Genomic DNA, 19,634 nt, shown 5'->3' with positions numbered 1-19,634 from the left:
AGATCTTTAAAATGTACTCAGTTGAATTTTAACAACACGTACATTAGAATACACACGTGCACGCACACGGGTTTCCCACCGCATGACCACAGCTACAGGAAAATGCCAGTCGGTGATGGCCCCTCGTCCTCGTTCTCCTGAGTCACCACGGCCTCAACAATGTGCTCATTTGCTGTGTGTGACCTTGATAAGAAAGCAGTCCCCCTGTACTTGTGGAAGAGGGCGGTATCCCCCATGGCCCCCTGCCCAGTACCATGGGCTCACCCACCTCCCTCTCCCCCATTTCTCTCACTTCTCACCCTTTGTCCATTTCTTCTCACCCCCTTTCATTCCCTCTTCATTTCTTCCTCCCAGGCCTTTGCTATGCTCTCCCTCCATCATTCCCTTCTTTCAGCACTGAAGCCCCGGACTCCCCACCCAGCCTGCACTACTTAACCTGACAGCATGCAGAAAGCCGCCTCCCAAACCACCTGAATCCTTTTTGTAAAAATCGGCTTGCTCGGGCTCCCCTGGTGGCGCAGTGATTAAGAATCCACCTGCCAATGCAGGAGACACGGGTTCTGAGCCCTGGTCCTGGAAGACCCCACATGCCGTGGAGCAACTAAGTCCGTGTGCCACAACTACTGAGCCTGTGCTCTAGAGCCCGCAAGCCACAACTACTGAGCCCACGCGCCACAACTACTGAAGCCCACACGCCTAGAGCCCGTGCTCCGCAACAAGAGAAGCCACTGCAATGAGAATCCCACACACCACAACAAAGAGTAGCCCCCACTCGCCGCAACTAGAGAAAGCCCGCACGCAGTAACAAAGAACCAAAGCAGCCAAAAATAAATTAATTGAATTAATTTTTAGAAAAAAGTGGCTTGCTCCTTTATTTGTTCAGAATAGTGCCCCCTCCCACCCCCACTGCAGTCAAACTGGGCACGTGCAATCTGGGAACAATGACTGGCCGTGGGACCCTCTGCCTCTGGGCCTGGGGAATCAGTTTCTAGACAGAAGCTCAGGGTCCAAGGCGTGGCCACGGCTCAGGCATGCAGTGAAGGGGACTGGCACAGCGGACGCATCTGGGACTCCCAGGACCACCTTGCACCTGGGGACACAGAGGGGGTGGCCCGCGCCCCGCTGGACCAGGACCAGACCTTGGGGCCGCAGGAGTGTCTGCAGGCGGGCTAGGAGCCCGCCAGATGCTGGTGGAAGTACAGGCCGAAGAGGCTGGAGAGCAGTTGGCAGGTGGCGATCCACCAGATGAGGAAGGCAAGGACGCCGCGGAGGAAGAGTGGCGTGAGCAAGCTGCCCAGGACCCCGGCGATCAGGGCCACGGTTTGCTGGGCCTCATCCTCCTCGGGGCCGACCGGGCCATCGCGGGCTGAGGACGGGGTCGGGGACAGCGGGGGAACGGGGCCCAGGCCCCAGGAGTAGCCGCCTGCGAGAGAAAGAGGGTGGAGGGAGGGATGGGTGGAGGCGCAGGCGGAGTTGGCCTCCAGGACCCCCACCCATGCTGACACTCACCCGCCCCGCCCCAGGCTCTGCCTCCTTCCACCGCCTAGGCTACCCCATGCTCTGCCCGCACCTCAGCTTCGGGCCCCACCCCAGGCTCCGCCTCTGACCTCGCCCCATCTCAGGGCCCTCCAGCCTCCGCCCCGCCCCCTCTATAGCCAGGCCCCGCCCCCGCCTCGCTCAATCTCAGGCCCTCCCCTCTCCCAACCAACTACAACTCCAGCCCCTCGTTCCAGGCTCAGCCCCGCCCCGCTCCAACTCCAGACCCCGCCCCCGCCTTCGCCCAGGCGGGTTCTCACCCAGCGTCTTGAGCAGCAGCGTGCAGTTGAGTGTGAGGATGAGCGGACTCAGGTACTGCAGGCTCACGACTGTCACGTAGCAGTACACCCGCACCACCTGGTGGATAGGTAGCAGTGGCTGCAGCAGGGGACCTTCGGTCTCCTGGTAACCCCACGCCTGAGGGACAGGGAACCCCGCCCTGAGGCCCAGGTTCCCTCCCCGCCCCCCGCGCCGGTACCCGCCGTTGGATCTCTCGGGCCTCGATGCGGCCGGCCTCCCGCCGCAGCTGCTCCACTCGAGCCTTGGCCAGGCACAGGTAGGCCTGCAGGTGGGGCCGGGTCACCGCCAGCCGCAGCAGGCACAGTGCCACCAGCATCCAGAGACGCAGCGAGTCGAAGGCCGAGTCGGACAGCCTGCGCCGAGAGGGGCGAGGGGGCTAGTGAGGCTGCCCTCTGCCCCAGGATCCTCCCCCAGGACCCACTCCTCCCTTAGCCTCAGAGACTGGAGTACCCAGAGGGGGCCCCAGCTGCCCTGCCTCCCACTTCCATACGCACAGAGAAAAGGACGTGCTCCCAAAGGGAGCCTGGTGCAGGAAGTCCCGCGCCATGGGCTTGGTCCAGAGCCACAGGACAAACAGGGGGGACAGGAAGCTGGTGTGCAGAAGGAACCTGGGGGCAAGGGCGCAGAGCGGGTAGGCTTGGGCACCCACCATCCCCACCGGCCCCTCCCCTAGGCACCCTAACCCTCCATCCACCCGGTCCCCCACGTAACTGCAGCATGGGCCGGTCTTCCGACATGGTCAGTGCATCATGGTGGGTCTGGGCCAGCCGCAGGCCTGGGAAGGTGAGGAAGGCACCCAGCATGGAGCCCACTGCCGCCAGCCCCACGCGGATGGCCAGCTTGACCAGAGGAAGACTGGGAAAAAGAGAAGGGTCAGGGCCCCGCGGCAGGTCAGCACCCTGCCTGCAGGTCACAGCATGCCGCTGCTCCCCCTCCCTTCCCAGGACTCACGCCCAGTCCCAGCCCTGTGTCTTCAGAAGTGGCTCCAAATTCTGGGTCATACTGGCCAGGCCTGGAGAAGACAAAGAGAGGGAGGTGTCCAAAATAGACCCCTGGGGCCTCAGAGCCTACTCTGCCCCCCTCCCAGGCATCCTTTCGTTCCCCAGGTAGGAACACACTAGTGGCAGCCAGGCCCTGTGACAAGCATGAGGACAATTTTGTTCTCCAGTTATGTGAAGCTCAGGAGAATGTGCTAGGCAGACACCCTTGATTGGACTGAGGGACATGGGGGTGGAGGGCACTGAGTCTGAGCTTCCCCGAGGCTGGAGGGTCATGAAGGGCTCCACAGGAGGAAATCAAAGTCCTGGAAAGAATTCTCAGTTCAGGCCCCAACATTTTCCACGGAGTAAAAGCAAATAATATGAGTTCACAACCAAAATCACCAAACACACGAGACAACAAATTACCATAAAGGTGAGTCAGGAGAAAAAAAACAAAGGACAAGTTTAGACTGCAAGGCTTCTGTGTGAAATGCCTGAGGAAAATAAAAGTTGGAATCACAGAACAGGTGACATGAGACTACCTCAGAGGACCAGGTGGATTTGCAAAGGAATCAATTAAGCTCTTCCAAAAGGAAAATATAATTATTGAAGTGATAAGTTGTTAAACAGCATCTTAGAAGGAGCCAAAGAAGGAACTAATGAATTGGATCTGAAGAAATCACTCAGATTCCAACTCAGAAAGACAGGAAGGTGGGAAATGTGATGGAAGATTAAGAGATAAAGAGGACAGAATAAGAAGTTCAATATAAGTCAAGTCTGAACCCCAAAGGGAGAGAAGAGAGAATGAAGAAGAGATATTGAAAGGGAATTAATGAGAAGTCTGCAGAATGGATGATACATACAAAGTGTATAAAACCAGATAAATACAAAGAAATCCATACCTAGACACACTGTGGCAAAACTGCAGAATACCAAAAACAAAGAGCTCACAAAGCAGTCAGAAGTTATGACAGATCACCTAAAAGGAAGGACAATTAAGCTGGCAGCCACTGTCAACAGCACAAAAGAAAAGGAACAAATAGAAAGTGAAAATGTAAGATGGTAGAGACAAGGCCAAATATGTCAGAAATCACAATAAATGTAAGTGGATTAAACTTTGAAGTTAAATGATACAGACTATCAGACTTGATGGAAAATATCCAGATAGGGAATTCCCTGGCAGTCCAGTGGTTAGGACTCTGAGATTTCACTGCTGAGGGCGCAGGTTCAATCCCTGGTCATGGAACCAAGATCCCACAAGCCATGCAGCATGGCCAAATTAAAAAAGAAAGAAAGAAAATAAATAAAATATCTATATCTATATATTTATTATTATTATTTTTTAAAGTAGACATACCTCAACATGAGGTCACTGGAAGGTTGAAAGTAAAGGGATGTCAAAAAGATATAACAAATACTAATCAAAAGAAAGGTAGTATTGTATATTTGAAAGTTGCTAAGCAAGTAGATCTTAAAAGTTCTCATCACAAGAAAAAAAAATTGTAACTATGTGCAGTGATGGATGTTAACTAGACTTACTGTGGTGCTCATTTTGCAGTATACACAAATATTGAATCATTATGTTGTACACCTGAAACTAATATAATATGTCAAGTATATATCAATTTAAAAAGAAAAGAAGGAAGAAGGAAGGAAGGGAGGGAGGGAGGGAGGGAAGGAGGGAGGAAGAAAGGAAGGAAGAAAGCTGGAAAGGCTATATTAATACCAGACAAACTAGACTAAGATGGAAGTATTATTAGAATCAAAATGGGTCCATACATCATGAAAAAATGGCTGATTTGCCAGGAAGACGTAGCAATTTTAAACTTGTAAACACTTTGTCAATTAGCCTCAAAATACATAAAGAAAACACTGACAGCACTACCTGGAGAAATCGAGATGTCGAAATCGAAATGGTCTCCCTCTGGGAGAAATCATCCCAGAGGGAGATTAACCTTTTAGAAACAAGAAGTTAGGAAAGATGGGGATTTGACTTTATTGGACACATAGAGGCAGGGAATATATGTTAATCAAGAACACATGGGGGCTTCCCTGGTGGCGCAGTGGTTGAGAATCTGCCTGCCAATGCAGTGGACACGGGTTCGAGCCCTGGTCTGGGAAGATCCCACATGCCGCGGAGCAACTTGGCCCGTGAGCCACAATTGCTGAGCCTGCGCGTCTGGAGCCTGTGCTCCGCAACAAGAGAGGCTGAGACAGTGAGAGGCCCGCGCACCGCGATGAAGAGTGGCCCCCACTTGCCGCAACTAGAGAAAGCCCTCGCACAGAAACGAAGACCCAACACAGCCATAAATAAATAAATAAATTAATTAATTAATTAAATTTTTAAAAAAGAACACATGGAGCACTCTTACATGGTCAATTAACCTACAACAAAGGAGACAAGAATATACAATGGGGAGAAGACAGCCTCTTCGATAAATGGTGCTGGGAAAACTGGACAGCTACATGCAAAAAAATCAAAGTGCACTACTTTCTCACACCATATACAAAAATAAACTGAAAATGGATTAAAGACTTAAATGTAGGACAAGAAACCACAAAACTCCTAGAAGAAAACATAGGTGGTACATTCTTTGACATTGGTCTTATCAATATTTTTTTGAACATGCATCCTCAGGCAAGGCAAACAAAAGCAAAAATAAACAAATGGGACTACATCAAACTAAAAAGCTTTTGCACAGTGAAGGAAGCTATTAACAAAACAAAAAGGCAGCCTATTGAATGGGAGAGGTGGATTCATGGGTATTTACATTATTTGTCTTTGTAATATATATATATATATTCTTTTATATATATTCATTATATAATTTAAAAATTGAACGGTGAGAAGAATTGGTTATGATAAAGCTCAAGGAGTCAGCAGGACCATGTGGGCCATGGCGAGTATTTTTATCTTTATCAAAAGACCATTAGAGTCTGGTGTCAGGCAGAAAAGTGATCCAAATTATATTTTTAAAAGATCATTCAAGAAGCAGAGAAAGTCAAAAGAAAAATGAGAAACTAAGAAAAAATATTTACAAATCGTATCACACGTAAAGGCTAATTTCCTTAATATATAAAGAACTCCTACAAATCAATAAAATGGTCGACATCCCAGTAGAAAACTAGGCAAAAGAACAAACCTTTCCCAGAAGGGCAATAGAAATGATTCTTCAACATATGAAAAGATGCTCAACCTCACTTATATTTTCACCCATCAGATCACCCAAGACAAAAAAGTCTGAGAGAACATATTGGAGAGGATGTGGGGAAATATGCGTGTTCATACATCTCTTTCTGAAGGGCAATTTTGCAACATTATTAAAATTATAAATGCACTTTCTTGCACAGGGTCACAAGCACAAGGCTGTTCTTGTACAGCATTGTAGTACAACATGGTTTTGTGCAACAACATTTAATAGCGGAAAGACTTAAATGTCCATAAATTGGGACCTGGTTAAATAACCACAGCAAATCCATAAACTGAAATATTGTATAGCTGTTACAAAATGTAACATCAAGTTACTATTACTATGTTACTGTAACATACATTTACTGTACATAGCATTTAGGGACAACCTCCAATACTTAATTGAAGTATAGTTCATTTACAGTACAGCAAAGTGATTCAGATATATATATATATATATATTCATATGTACATATATTCTTTTTAAGAGTCTTTTCCATTCTAGGTTATTACAAGATATTGAATATAGTTCCCTGTGCCATACAGTAGTCCCTGTTGTTTATCTATTTTATCTATAGTAGTGTGTATATGTTAATCCCAAACTCCTAATTTATCTCCCCCTGATCCCACTTTCCCCTTTGGTAACCATAAGTTTCTTTTCTATGTCTGTGACTCTATTTCTGTTTTGAAATAAGTTCATTTATGTCTGACTTACTTCACTTAATATGATAATAATATTTATTGTTTCTAAGGGAAAAAGACAAGGCATAGAGACATATACACTACTGTTTTATGTGAATATGGGAATGTGGTGCCCTAGGTTTCCTCTGGGGAGGAGAACCAGAGTAGAAGGATGATTTTCATTCTATATCCTCTTGTACTTTATGAATGTTATACCATTATCTATTTCCTCCCCCAAATTACCCATGGAGACTGCTCGGGCCCCAGGGGTCCCTTCCTTCACCTACTGTGCAGGTGGAAAAGCCACTTAAACCCCGCCTTCGCCAGCTTACATGAGGCAGTGATGGAGGCGGAGACCCCAGGCCCCAGACTGCACATACCTGGCTCCAGGCCCAGCTCAAGGGTCTCCTCCGGCACCACCTGCACCAGCATGGCCAGGAGGAGGAAGAGGAAGGCGAAGGTGAGGCAGACTGAGCGCTCGCCCCCCTCCTCTGCACTGAAGTACAGCCGGGTCACAGTCAGGAACACCTTGCTGGGGGCAGGGCTAAGGAGGCCTCCAGTGCCTGTAGTGACCCCTCCCCCATCCACCCCGCCAACCAGTGACCGCCCCCCCCCCCCCCCCCCCGACTCCAGATCACAAACATGGAAGTTCAGGCTTGGAGTCCTGGGGAGCAGAGGAGTGAGTTGCTGGGCAAGCCCAGGACACGAGGCTCACTGCTGTTCAGGCCTGTGTCATCAGCGAGCGGGCGGTCCTGAGCCAGGCCTCCAGCTTGGCCTCATCACACTGCCGGTGGTCAGTTAGAAATGGCCAACTCTGCCTCTGTCTGTCTGTCTGTCAGGAGGTCAAGTCTCCCTGACCCACTCAGCCTCCTGGCTGAATTCACAGCTCCCGAGTTTCCCGTTCCTCTGAGAGGCTGCAAGAGATACAAGTCTCTATCTCCAATCTGCCCTTCTTTGCAAGCCCATTCCACAAGGACATTGTCTCCGACTTGGGTCCTCAAAGTCACAGTTTTGCCTCTCTGCAGCTTCCTAAAAAAATTACAGAAGGGACGTCTCTTTGCCAGCCCCTCCATCTGTTCTGGACTGCTGAGTTGCTTTGACCCAGAGAATGGACAGGGCTGGGGTAGACCGACTTCAGGCAAAGCCTCAGGAGGCCTGCAGTGCCCCCTTTTCCTTCCTGGCCCCTGTGGTGAGGAAGCTTGCTCTAGACTGCTGAAAGGCAAGCCCACTTGGAGCAGATATGAGGCAACCCAGCTGAGCCCCGGCCCAGGAAAACATAAAATAGTGACTGCTTTACACCACTGAGTTTCTGGGGTGACAAGGAGCCTGGGGTCCAGCTTCCACATGCCTCCACCTTCCCCCCCTGGGGAGCTAAGAGGAAGGATACATAGAGAAGGCGATGGTGAGCAGGCACCAGAACACAGCGATGTTGGTCTCCTTGGCCGGGCCCAGCACATAGTAGTAGGCCTCTGTGAAGAGGTACACGCCACCCGAGTACACCGCGAAGTCCACAAACCACTGGTACTCCAGGAAGAAGCGCAGGACTGCGGGGAGCATGCAATTGAGCCCCCAGCTTAGCCCGCCCAGGATGCTCCCCCCACCAACCCCACCAGGGTGTGAGCCAAGGGCCAGGGGAGTTGGGGACCCAGCTGTTACCGAGGGCATCAACGGCTGTGAGGGGACAGGTCTCCAGCTGGAAAGGGGTGTCTCGGGGCACGGATAACGGCTTCTCCTCACTATAGCCATTGGCCCACCTGGGAGGAGGGGGGAATGTGTCAGAACAGCACCCTCCATCCTCCCCTCCCCAGGCAGCCATGGCGGTCCACCCCACCCCAGCCTGAGGGCTCTACCATGTCACCCTCAGAGCACAGGAGGCCTAGGAGGTACCTTCTCCCCCAGCCTGGGTGTCCTCTGAATGCCAGGGTGTGGCCACCACCCACCCATAGGGCTGGCCCAGAGCAAACTTCCAATAAGCATTAGACGCCAACTGGAGGCAACCAGTGAATGACAGTGACCACCTCCTCAGCCTGGGGTGTCCCCAATTCTCCTGTGCCCAGAGCAGTGCCTGGAAGTGGGCAGGGAAGGCCCTGTGCCCTCATGGCCTCCCCTGGAAGGGAGCCACTTACCTAAGGCTGGGGGTTCACTCACCGCTCCTTCCTGCCTCTGGGCCTCTGCTTTCCCGCCAGGGCCCGAAGCTCTTCCTCGGAAGGGTGCTTGTATCGGAAGAGACTGAGGGCAGAGACAGGCAGTCAGGAAAGCTTGGGCATGGGAGGGGGGAACCAAAGCAGTGAACCTTGGGTGCGGGGGGGATCAAAGCAGGAACTGTAGTCAGAGGGAAGCCTGGCCCCCAAAAGCCTGGGACAGGATGGGTAGGGGCCATCCAAGGCCAGGGGAAGGCCGGGGAGGTGGGCTGGGGGTTGGTTAGCGGAGTGCAGCAGGGGTCCTAGACATCCCAGAATCTGCTGGCTAACTCTCCTGGAGGAACTGCCATGTGAATTGCCCTAGAGCGTTCACAATTTCCACCAGATTCTCAGAAAGGGTCCGAAACCCAAACCGGGACAAAAAGAGTTTCAGGAAACAGATCTACAGCTAGAGTAGGGATGAAGGGGAGCAGGAGTTGGGGAAGCAGCTGCTCTTCTGAGTGTGGAGATGGTCTGAGTGATGTGTACAATCTGTCAAAATTGATCCAACTGTGTACTTCAAATATTTGCAGATTGTACATCAATTACATCTCAACAAAGCTGTTTTGTTTTTTTTTTTTTAAACAAAACAAAAAAACCTCGTCTTGCAGGGCTTGAGGCAGGGCTAGGAGAAAAACCAGGGAGGGCGGGGCCTTAGGGGCTCCGCCCACCGCCCGGGGAGGGGGTGTGGCTCACCTGCCATTGCAGAGCAGCCAGCGCGCGAAGGAGCAGTGTGGTGCAAGCCTATGCATGAGGGTGGCAGTGAGCAACGTCACCACCAGCTGCACTCCAAGGACAGCCTGGGGGGAGGAAACGTGAAGGGCAGTGCCAGCCAGAGGATCACAAGCTCACGCCTCGGAACCCCGGCTATTTATAGCGACGCTGGGGCCAGGTGGCGGAGGCAGGGCCACCCTGGCTCAAGCTGCTGCTTGGGGAAAGGTCCTGGGGTGGGCTCAGACCCAACCCTGGGAGCCCCAGCAAAACGCACGTCCCTCCCCACCACCTGGCTGGGGTGTGGGGCGGCGGAGAGCACGTGCTGGAGCAGACACTGGGGCTCGCTTTCCTCCTTGTGCTAAGGATTTAAGGATTTAAATCTCCCCAAGCCTCAGTTTCCTCATCTGGAAATGGGGTGCTTCCTATTTTGTTTCGTGTACTCTCACGACCACCTTCTGGACCTACAACGAGCCGGGCACACCCAGTGGAAGCGCTCTTCTCCCACAGTCCCACGGACGCAGTTTTTGTAACTGTCTCAGGTGAGCTTGTCGTTTCAACGTTCACCCAGGTGGCTCTGTCCCCCAAGTCTTTCCCTTCTTAAATTATCCCTGATAATTGAAGTCACCCTCTCTCCCTCTCCCTCCCTTTGTAATCAACCAAGGAGGAAAGCGGTCTATTTCTGGCCCCACTACCTGTTTCAGGATAAAGACTTACACGTTTGAGTGGGATGACTTTTTTTAATTAGGAATTTTCTTACCAAGTTCTACTAACAAACTTTTAAACAACAATTCATTACACATTTTCATATACTTATTTTAAAACGTTTTAGAAAAAATGTTTTTGGTAATCAGTCTGAAGCTGGGTTTTCCTGCTTGAATGCAGTAAATACCAATTTGCTATCAGTAATTATGTAAAATTAAGTGCTCAGGAGGGCTGTCTGCTAGTACTATGGTATTAACAACTAAAATGAAATAAAGATTACATTAATATTAAAACTAATTATTAAAATTATCCTTTAATCAGGCAAAAATAAGCTAACTTTAATAGGGAAAGCTCTAATGTGATGGCTATCGGGCCTAGCACTGTAATTCAGAATGACTGCTGAGAAATCCATCATTAAAATAAGAGACTAATAGGATATGTTCTCTATGCCGTGACTTGTAAACTGAGACCAGGAACATTTTTTCAATAATGAGGTGGGGCGTACTCTTTCTGGTCTCACTGCTCACCTCCCCCCACCCAAGTGCAGACTGGCTAGCAGGCATTAATGACCCAGAGCACAGTTGGGCCCCTCGAAGCGGCCCCGCCCTTCCTCCCAGGACCCCTCCTCCACTCCTCCCTGGAAACCCAGCACCTCCCAGCAGCTGCTCCCCAGAGCCTCCCTGGCTCTCCAGACACCTCTCCCTTGTGACCCATCATCCCCTGGCATAACCTCTCTGCCGAGCTCGCAGACCATGCCTCCTCCAGGCCCTTCCCTGGAGGCCCCAGCACCGACCCATCACTCCCGTGGACACGGCTTTCGGCTCCTCCAGGCGGCCCAGGCCCTTCCCAGTCTCATAGTAAACGTCCAACTCCACTCCTCAGCCCGCAAGGCCAGGCGGACCCATCTCAGGACCAACGCGCCTCACTGCCCGGCTCTCTCCCCCGGCGTCCTCTGCGCCCAACCATTCGGGTCTCAGAGACCCTTCCAGACCCCCGGGCTCTCCATCGCTGACCCCATTACCCTCGGACACCTCCCAGGGAGGAGACCCATGGTTCAAACTGCGATCCCAGCACTTGGAGAGGAAGGACGTTAGAAAGGAAGGAGAGGGAGAGAGAGGAAGGAAGAAGAAGAGGGAGGAAGGATGAAGAAGGAAGAGAAGGGAAGGAGGGAAGACATGCATCCCTCCACCTAAGGCTCCCGAGGTCCATCCGGGGATGTTTCGCACCGCCCGCCCCCAGCAGCCTCCAGTCTTAGGGTCCACGCTCTGCAGATCTCCAAAGATCTCTGAAGCATCCCATCAGCCCATGTCCCTCCTCAGCTCAAAGCTCTTTCCTGGATCTGTGATCCCAGAATCCTGCTAAGTAACATCAATGCGACTTTCCTCTATCCCGTTTCCTAGAGCCCTTCCCCTCACCTCCCACAGCGTCCCGCACCCTGGAACGACATCCACTTTCATCAACCCCTTCCATCAATGCTCTTACTTCAGACCCACCTCCAACGCCCCTCCTCGGGGTCACCCCCCACCCCAAGCAAGGTCAGGCCGCCTTCCTGGCCCCTCCATCCTGTCTCTCCCTCTGTCCAGTCCTAGGGGCTGGGGGGTCTCCGCCCTCGCCCAGCACCCGCCTGACCCACAGGGGCCAGGCTAAGCTTGAAGAATAAACTCAATGGGTTGGACCCAGAACCACGCGAGACCTGAGGGTTCCAACTGTGCAGTCTCCAATTCTGGGACCCTCCCCCGCCCTGAGCCCACCCAGATCCCCTCCGCATGGCCCCCTCCTCTCAGGATTCTCCCTAGTCCTTCGGCACACGCCACACCCGTAGGGAGCCCCGATGGACCCTGTCGGCGCGGCCCCCACGCTCCCGCAGGACACCATCCCCAGAGTGGGCCCCAGGGGGACCCCAGATCTCCCTCACGGGGCTCCGAAGGTGTTCAGATCCCCAGTACCCTCCACGGGACGACACCCTCAGCAGAACCCCAGGCCCCTAGAGGGCCCCCCAGGGACTTGTCAGAAGCCCAGAACACTCAAGGCCTTCCAGTTCCCTTGTACAACCCCCCACCCCCTCATAGGTCCCGCAGTGAGACCCTGACCCCAGAGAGGGAAACACGGCCCTCAGCGCGATCCCAAATCCCTCAGAGACCTCAGTGCCCACAAAGGGATCCCGGTCTCCTCGGTGTCTCCCTGGATCCCCCTCGGCGGAACCCCTAGCCCCTCAGGGCCCCCCATGCTGAGTTGCCGGCTTACCATGTTGCCTGCTGGAGCGCTGTGCCGGGACCCATGGGCCTGGAGCTCGGAGCACAGCTTGAAGTCGACCAATCAAAACCCGAGTTTGGTCTGACAAGCAGCCCATCCAACCAATCGTCAGGCTTGGAGCCGGGGGACAAATCAGGAGGACAAGGAGTCTCTCGCATTGCATGCTGGAAGTTGTAGTTCAAAGTTGCTCAACGAGCTCCGACCGGGGTCTCCTCACCTGCACCTATTTCGCACGTTTGAGTGGAATACACTTATTCATCCAATCACTGTCTCCCGCTGGGGAGTTCTGAGCGTGGAACTCCCCTGATCAAGAATATTTGGTGGGGGCTTCCCTCGTGGTGCAGTGGTTAAGAATCCGCCTGCATACACGGGTTCGAGCCCTGGTCCAGGAAAATCCCACAAGCGGCGGAGCAACTGAGCCCGAGCGCCACAGCTATTGAGCCTGCGCTCTAGAGTCCCCGAGCCACAACTACTGAAGCCCGCGGGCCTAGAGCCCGTGGTCCACAAGAGAAGACACCGCAATGAGAAGCCCGTGCACTGCAACAAAGAGTAGCCCCCTCTCGCCACAACTAGAGAAAGCCCACGCACAGCAAGGAAGACCCAAGGCAGCCAAAAATAAATAAATTAAAAAAGAAGAACATTCGGTGGCCCCCAATGACTAGATTCCAATTGCTCAGACTGAATTCAGACCCCTCTGCCTGACTTCAATCTGCCGCCAACACTATTGTACGCGCTATAGTACAGCTAGCCACAGGTCATGCTTTCTGATATCTCCAGGCCTCTGTAAATGCCATCTTCCATCTTGGGGTGGCTCCTTCCTCCCCCACTCCCCCCTTTTTTTTCACCTGGCAAAAGCCTTATTTATCTCTATCAGCCAGAACCCTGGTTGCAAACAAACAAACAAACAAACAAAAAAGTCCAACTTAAATGGGTTCCAGAAAAAAAGGGAAAAATTTAGCTCACGTAACAGAAAACTCCAAAAGCATTGTCAGCTTCAGGCGTGGCTAGATCAAGGACTAAATGTCAGCCTCAGGAATCTGATGTTTTCTGTTTCAAGGCTTAGAGGAAAAGGCTTTGAGCCCAAGTTTTGCAGCTCTGTTTCTATGGATAAGTATAAGTATGTTTGCCTGAGTGTGGACATATTATGTGGGTGTGACTGTCTGAGGGTCTTTATGAGGGCTGTGAGTGGATAATGTTTAGTTTTTTTTTTTTTTAAGGAATAACAATTTTTAATATTGGTTCATTAATTGTCACAAGTGTACCATATTGATGCAAGGTGTTAATAATATGGGAAACTGGGTGTGGGGTATATGGGAACTCTCTGTACTATGTTCACAGTTTTTCTGTAAATCTAAAATTGTTCTAAATTAAACAGTTTATTTAAACAAAAGCCTAGATTGTGTATAATTTTTTCCAGCGTTATTGAGATACAGTTGGCATATAGCATTGTGTAAGTTTAAAAGTGATGTTGTGATACACACATATTACAAAATGATTACCACCATAGGATTGGTTAACACCTCCATCACCTAATTATCTTTTTTTTGTGTGTGGTGAGAACATTTAATACTACTGTCTTACCAACTTTCAAGTATAACAAGGAAAATGAAAGCAGGGGACTTCACAGTGAATAAATTATATTTTGGGGACTATGTCTCATTACTGCTGTCATCTTTGATCATTTATCTGACAGACATCCCCATGGTAAATTTACTAGTTTTCCCTTTGTAATGAATAGTTACCTTGTGGACAGGTGCTTCTTGACCAAATATCTTGTTTCTCATTATACCTTAAACCTCTAATTTTAGCATCTATTGATGATTCTTTTTAATTTTTTTATTTATTTATTTTTGGCTGTGTTGGGTCTTCGTTGCTGCGTGCGGGTTTTCTCTAGTTGTGGCTTGCGGGCTCCAGAGCACAGGCTCAGTAGTTGTGGCGCACAGGCTTAGTTGCTTCGCGGCATGTGGGATCTTCCCGGACCAGGGCTCGAACCCGAGTCCTCTGCAATGGTAGGCAGATTCTTAACCACTGCACCACCAGGGAAGCCCATTGATGATTCTTTTTTTTTTTTTTTTTTAATATTTTACTCTTTTTTTTAAAAATAATTCTTTATTTTATTTATTTATTTTTATTTTTGGCTGTGTTGAGTCTTCGTTTCTGTGCGAGGGCCTTCTCCAGTTGCAGCAAGTGGGGACCACTCTTCATCGTGGACCTCTCACTATGATGCCCATTCTAACCGGTGTGAGGTGATACCTCACTGTAGTTTTGATTTTCATTTCTCTAATAATCTGTGATACTGAGCAGCTTTTCATGTGCCTCTTGGCCATCTGTATGTCTTCTTTGGAGAAATGTCTATTTAGGTCTTCTGCCCATTTTTTGATTGGGTTGTTTGTTTTTTTAATATTGAGCTGCATGAACTGTTTATATATTTTGGAGATTAATCCTTTGTCCATTGATTCATTTGCAAATATTTTCTCCTATTCTGAGGGTTGTCTTTTCGTCTTGTTTATAGTTTCCTTTGCTGTGCAAAAGTTTTTAAGTTTCATTAGGTCCCATTTATTTTTGTTTTTATTTCCTTTACTCTAGGAGGTGGGTCAAAAAAGATCTTGCTGTGATTTATGTCAAAGAGTGTTCTTCCTATGTTTTCCTCTAAGAGTTTTATAGTCTCTGGTCTTGCATTTAGGTCTTTAATCCATTTTGAGTTTATTTTTGTGTATGGTGTTAGGGAGTATTCTAATTTCATTCTTTTACATGTAGCTGTCCAGTTTTCCCAGCACCACTTATTGAAGGAACTGTCTTTTCTCCACTGTATATCCTTGCCTGCTTTGTCATAGATTAGTTGACCACAGGTGCTTGGGTTTGTCTCTGGGCTTTCTAGCCTGTTCCATTGACCTATATTTCTGTTTTTGTGCCAGTACCATATTGTCTTGATTACTGTAGCTTTATAGTATAGTCTGAAGTCAGGGAGTCTGATTCCTCCAGCTCCATTTTTTTCCCTCAAGATTGTTTTGCCTGGATTGTGTATAGTTGATTGCCTTGTCTCTGTGGGTGTTTTTGTCTTTGTATATGAGTCCATGTGGATGTCTGTTTTCAGGGGATTAACTATTTGTGACTTTGGTCCTCTGGACTCAGAGCATTGGCTTGAGAGAGCATGGGTGACAGTGGCAGTGAGGGTCACTGGGATTTCCCAGGACCTACATGGGGGTCATGAGACACGCCTCAGGGCTACAGCATTCAGGTGGGATCCAGGGAAGCTGGGGAGGGTGTCAGAGAAGGTGGACCAAGAAAAAAAGGGGAACATTTGCTGCAGGCCCATTGCTCATCAGGCTGGGGGGCTGACTCGAGTGCTTTCTCCAGCAGTTCAGGGTGCTGGGACAATTGTCCCCATTAAACTGATAAAGATACTGAGACTCTGAGGCCCGAATCTAATTCACACCCTGACTTCTCCCATGGGCATAAGGTTTACGAGTCCAGGCATCACAGCACCCCCATGTGGTGAGCCACAGGCAGCTCACACACATCCTGGCCCCAGGAGCTCTGCATCTTCCCTCTGCAGCCTCCCCATTGCAGAAGGGGCAGCTCCATCGTCCAGGTGCTTATCCCCAAACTCTGAAGTTGGCCTTGAATTCTCTCTCTTGCTCCATACCTGACCTGTTAGCCCCTCCTGATGGCTTCACCTTCCAAGTGTAACCATTGTCCCAACCAGCCTCCTTCCCTTCACAGCCTCCACCCAATCCAGCCTCCATCATCTCCCACCTGCAGTCCCCTCCTCCCTGGTCTCCTGCGGCTTCCATTCCCCACTCCCCACCCACCCCCCACAGTCTGTTTTCCCCTGAGCAGCTTGAGGACACCTGTTAACACTTAAGCCAGACCGTGTCCCTCCTCCGCTCACAGTCATCCATGGCTCCCACCTCACGCAGAACAAATGCCAAAGTCTTCTCTTGGCCCATGTACTCCATCCTTCGTTGTTTGCTCAGCATCTCAGTTCTACATTGACTGTTCTTCACTTCCTATTCTACATTTCATGTGCTATGTTGTCTGTTCTCCATTGGACATTCTTCCTTGTCTATTCTCCATTGGGTGAATCCACATTCTGTCCTACACTGGGTATTCCATTTTCCCTGATCCTCACTGGACACTCCCTATGTTTGTTTATGCTAATGTCCCACAATCTCTGTCTACACTGAGATCCACACTCTCATTCCACACTGTTTCATTCTATGGTGCTCTCTAAAATGCATCTCTATGGTGCTCTCAAAAATGCATCTCTGACTTCCATCATCATGTTCGTACCCAGTCCATACTTCCCATGGTGCTTCCAACCAGTGACCAAGCCCCTGGGAGACTTGGAACCCATCTGATAGTGACATTGGCCCTGGCCAACATCACCATGGTGTCCTTAGAAAGACTGGCAGTAGGACACTTCCACACAACCCTCCTTGCTTCCTCCTCCACACAGCCAGCAGGGGCAGAGCTAGGGTCTGGACCCAGAGGCCTTTCCAGAACCTGGTAGCGTGCCCACTGTCCCCTTATGGCCCAGGGCACCTCAAGCTGTACATGTATAGTCACACACACATGACATGTGACACAGCCCTTTTTGGTTCCCCAGGCTCATAGACTAAAAACATGGGGCAGACTCCCTGGAAGCCAAGATAGATTTTATTTACTTATTATTATTTCCACTTTATTTTAAAATTTTGAGTGGGGAGTTCAGAATCCAAAGGGCACTACTGGGCGCCACCTAACGGCAGACGGTGAAAGTGCGGCCTCCCAGGGATGACGACACAGAGCCACACCAAATGGCCCTGGGGCTCCCCAGCGTTTGAAAGCAGACCACATTTTTATGAACTCCACACTCGGCACTTACCCTGTGGGCACTGACTTCAGAGACTGGCCCACCTTCTTATCCACAATGTGGGTAAGATCCAGAGGCTGAAAAAGGGGCTCTTTGTGGACATGCCTCAGTTTCCCCCAGAGGACCTGATGCCTTGGTCTCTCTCCTCCTCCCAAGTCCCTGGTCCTGTGTCTGGTTGTATGGGGAGCTGTGACTGCGACACTGCGGGGGGCCACCAGGTTGGCGGTTCATCCACCCCATGTGCATGGCCAGGGTCCTTGCGACCTGAGGAAGGGGATCCCCAGAAGGGTGACCCAGTTGGAGAAATTTGCACCTGCGTGGTGACCATGGTGCATGTGGCAATGGTGCTGCTGGGGTGGCAGGGGTTGTGTACTCAGCCAGATCCCCAGAGGCTACTGTCATAGGCTGGGGTGGAGACAATGCCTCACCCCTCCTCTGAGGGTGGGAAGGGACAGAAGGGAGCAGGTGGAGAGGATTTAGAACCTGAATCTGAGTTCGGTGAGAGAGCTCTCCAGCCTAACTTAAACACTCCACAGAGGCCTTAAGTTCACCCCACATACTCTGCATTCTCTGCAAGTTTCCCTGTGTTGTAAGAGGGGGCTGCAAGTTGCCCATGAAACCCTTTACCCCACATCCGAGCCATCTGCAGGTCCTGGTAGCTCTACCTCCAAACACACCCTGGAGTGCCCCTCCACTGTCCCTCGGCCTCCTGCCTCTTTTGTTCCTGGACCCCACCTCCACCTCAGGCCACAGAAGCCCCAGGGAGGGAGGCTTTCACAAACCTTGATCGTGCCATGTTTCTCCCCCGGAAACTAGGGCTCCAAAGCCCCAACTTCACTGGGGATGAAGGTGTCAAGGACCAGGAAGATCAGAGGACAAAGCCCAGGCTGGATCTGGCATATGAATGGTGCTATACATATGGCTGCTTAAGCAAGTGCGCTCATGTCACAAAAAAAGGTCTGTCACTTTACACATTTTTCCCTCTCTCCCTACCTGTCAAAGGAGTCCACTGAAAGTCTTGGCTGGGAAGAGGGACTATAGGAGAAAGGGAGGTGACTTATTTCGAAGGCTGCACACATTTCTGCCTCTGTATCCACATCCAGGTCTGTGTGCGCTAATGGTGGAGTGCAAGGCATCGAATTTTACTGAAAAAGTCCTCTGTGGAGGGCTGGGATGACAGGGGACAAGGGTCTTGAAATTACTGGTCAAGCTGACTCGCCCACAGCCAAGCTGGACCAGTCAGCTTTGGATCTTCGTAGAATGATGGTGGGGTAGGGGCATACAAATCTTATAAACACTGATACCAACACCATGTGTTTTTCACATTCTTGTCCAGATCGGTGATCTCCACTAAGCAGACCCTTTGAGAATTGTCAGAGCCATTTCTCAGCTTGGGGCAGTGAGAGGGCTTCCTGCAGGAGGTGTCAGGGAGCTAGGCCTTGGAGGGTAGGAAGCAGTCTAAAAAGGAGGCCAGTTGGGGGTTGCAGGAGGTGGCCCAGGAGGAAGGACCAGCATGGCCCTAGCTTGGAACAGCAAGTATTCCTAAGGGCCTCAGGGCAGGAGACAGAGTGGGTGAGGGCAGCTGAGGAGCTCAGGAAGGTCAGGGGACAGATCTGAGTGTTATAAAGATCTCACTGAGACCACCTGGGGGGTGGCTGGAGGGGAGGAACAAATGGAGCTCCCTCTGGCTCCCTCCTGGACCCCCAAGTCTGCCCTTACACAGGACAGGCCGAAGTGGAGGGAGTTTGCACCACCCCAAAGTGGGTGGATAAACGCCTGGCTCCCTCCTCCCTCCGGTGGGAATCGTTGGGTCAAGAGATCAAGGGATATGCCCATTTAAAAGATGAACAGTGTAGCGGCCGCTCCAGCGCTCCCATAGCCCAACATTCACGGTTCCCCACTGCTCCTTGCTGCAAGCGATTGCAACCCAGCCTGAGCCCTCGACCCAACACCCTCAGGAGCTGGAGCGTAAACAGCCCAGCCCATCACCACTGGGGTGGAACCACTCTAGGTGCCCACTCTATGCGGTGCCCTAGGGCCCCCAGCGGGCTGAGCACTGGCTGCCCACGGCGTCACCTGCTCGTTGGCGCCCCCTCCAGGGCTCCTCCCCTTACGTCCCCGTCCCCCCCAACCCCGACCCCGCTTCTCCCCCACCCCCCTTCCCAAGGAGCACTGGAGTCCTCCTCTCAGGGTCAGGTTCTGGAGTGGGTCCAAGGCAAGACTGAGGCCGCTGGGGAAGAGAT

At 51.0% G+C, this 19,634-nt stretch overlaps 1 protein-coding gene across 1 annotated transcript; it reads right to left on the bottom strand.

The window, feature by feature from the left end:
* Window positions 1-674: 674 nt before the first annotated feature.
* TMEM161A (transmembrane protein 161A) lies at window positions 675-12,694 on the bottom strand. Its single transcript, XM_068534720.1, is given in 13 exon segments — window positions 675-1,423; window positions 1,797-1,893; window positions 2,015-2,189; window positions 2,331-2,444; window positions 2,548-2,691; window positions 2,788-2,848; window positions 7,068-7,219; window positions 8,075-8,231; window positions 8,344-8,441; window positions 8,836-8,916; window positions 9,564-9,667; window positions 12,528-12,583; window positions 12,586-12,694. Coding segments are annotated over 13 exon segments (1,602 nt in total). The 3' UTR covers window positions 675-1,169.
* Between the last annotated feature and the right edge of the window lie 6,940 nt (window positions 12,695-19,634).

Source organism: Eschrichtius robustus, chromosome 2 (genome assembly GCF_028021215.1).
Source record: "Eschrichtius robustus isolate mEscRob2 chromosome 2, mEscRob2.pri, whole genome shotgun sequence".
Classification (NCBI taxonomy): domain Eukaryota; kingdom Metazoa; phylum Chordata; class Mammalia; order Artiodactyla; family Eschrichtiidae; genus Eschrichtius; species Eschrichtius robustus.
Note: the sequence above shows the minus strand (reverse complement) of the source record. Positions and strands in the feature narration are given on the sequence as shown.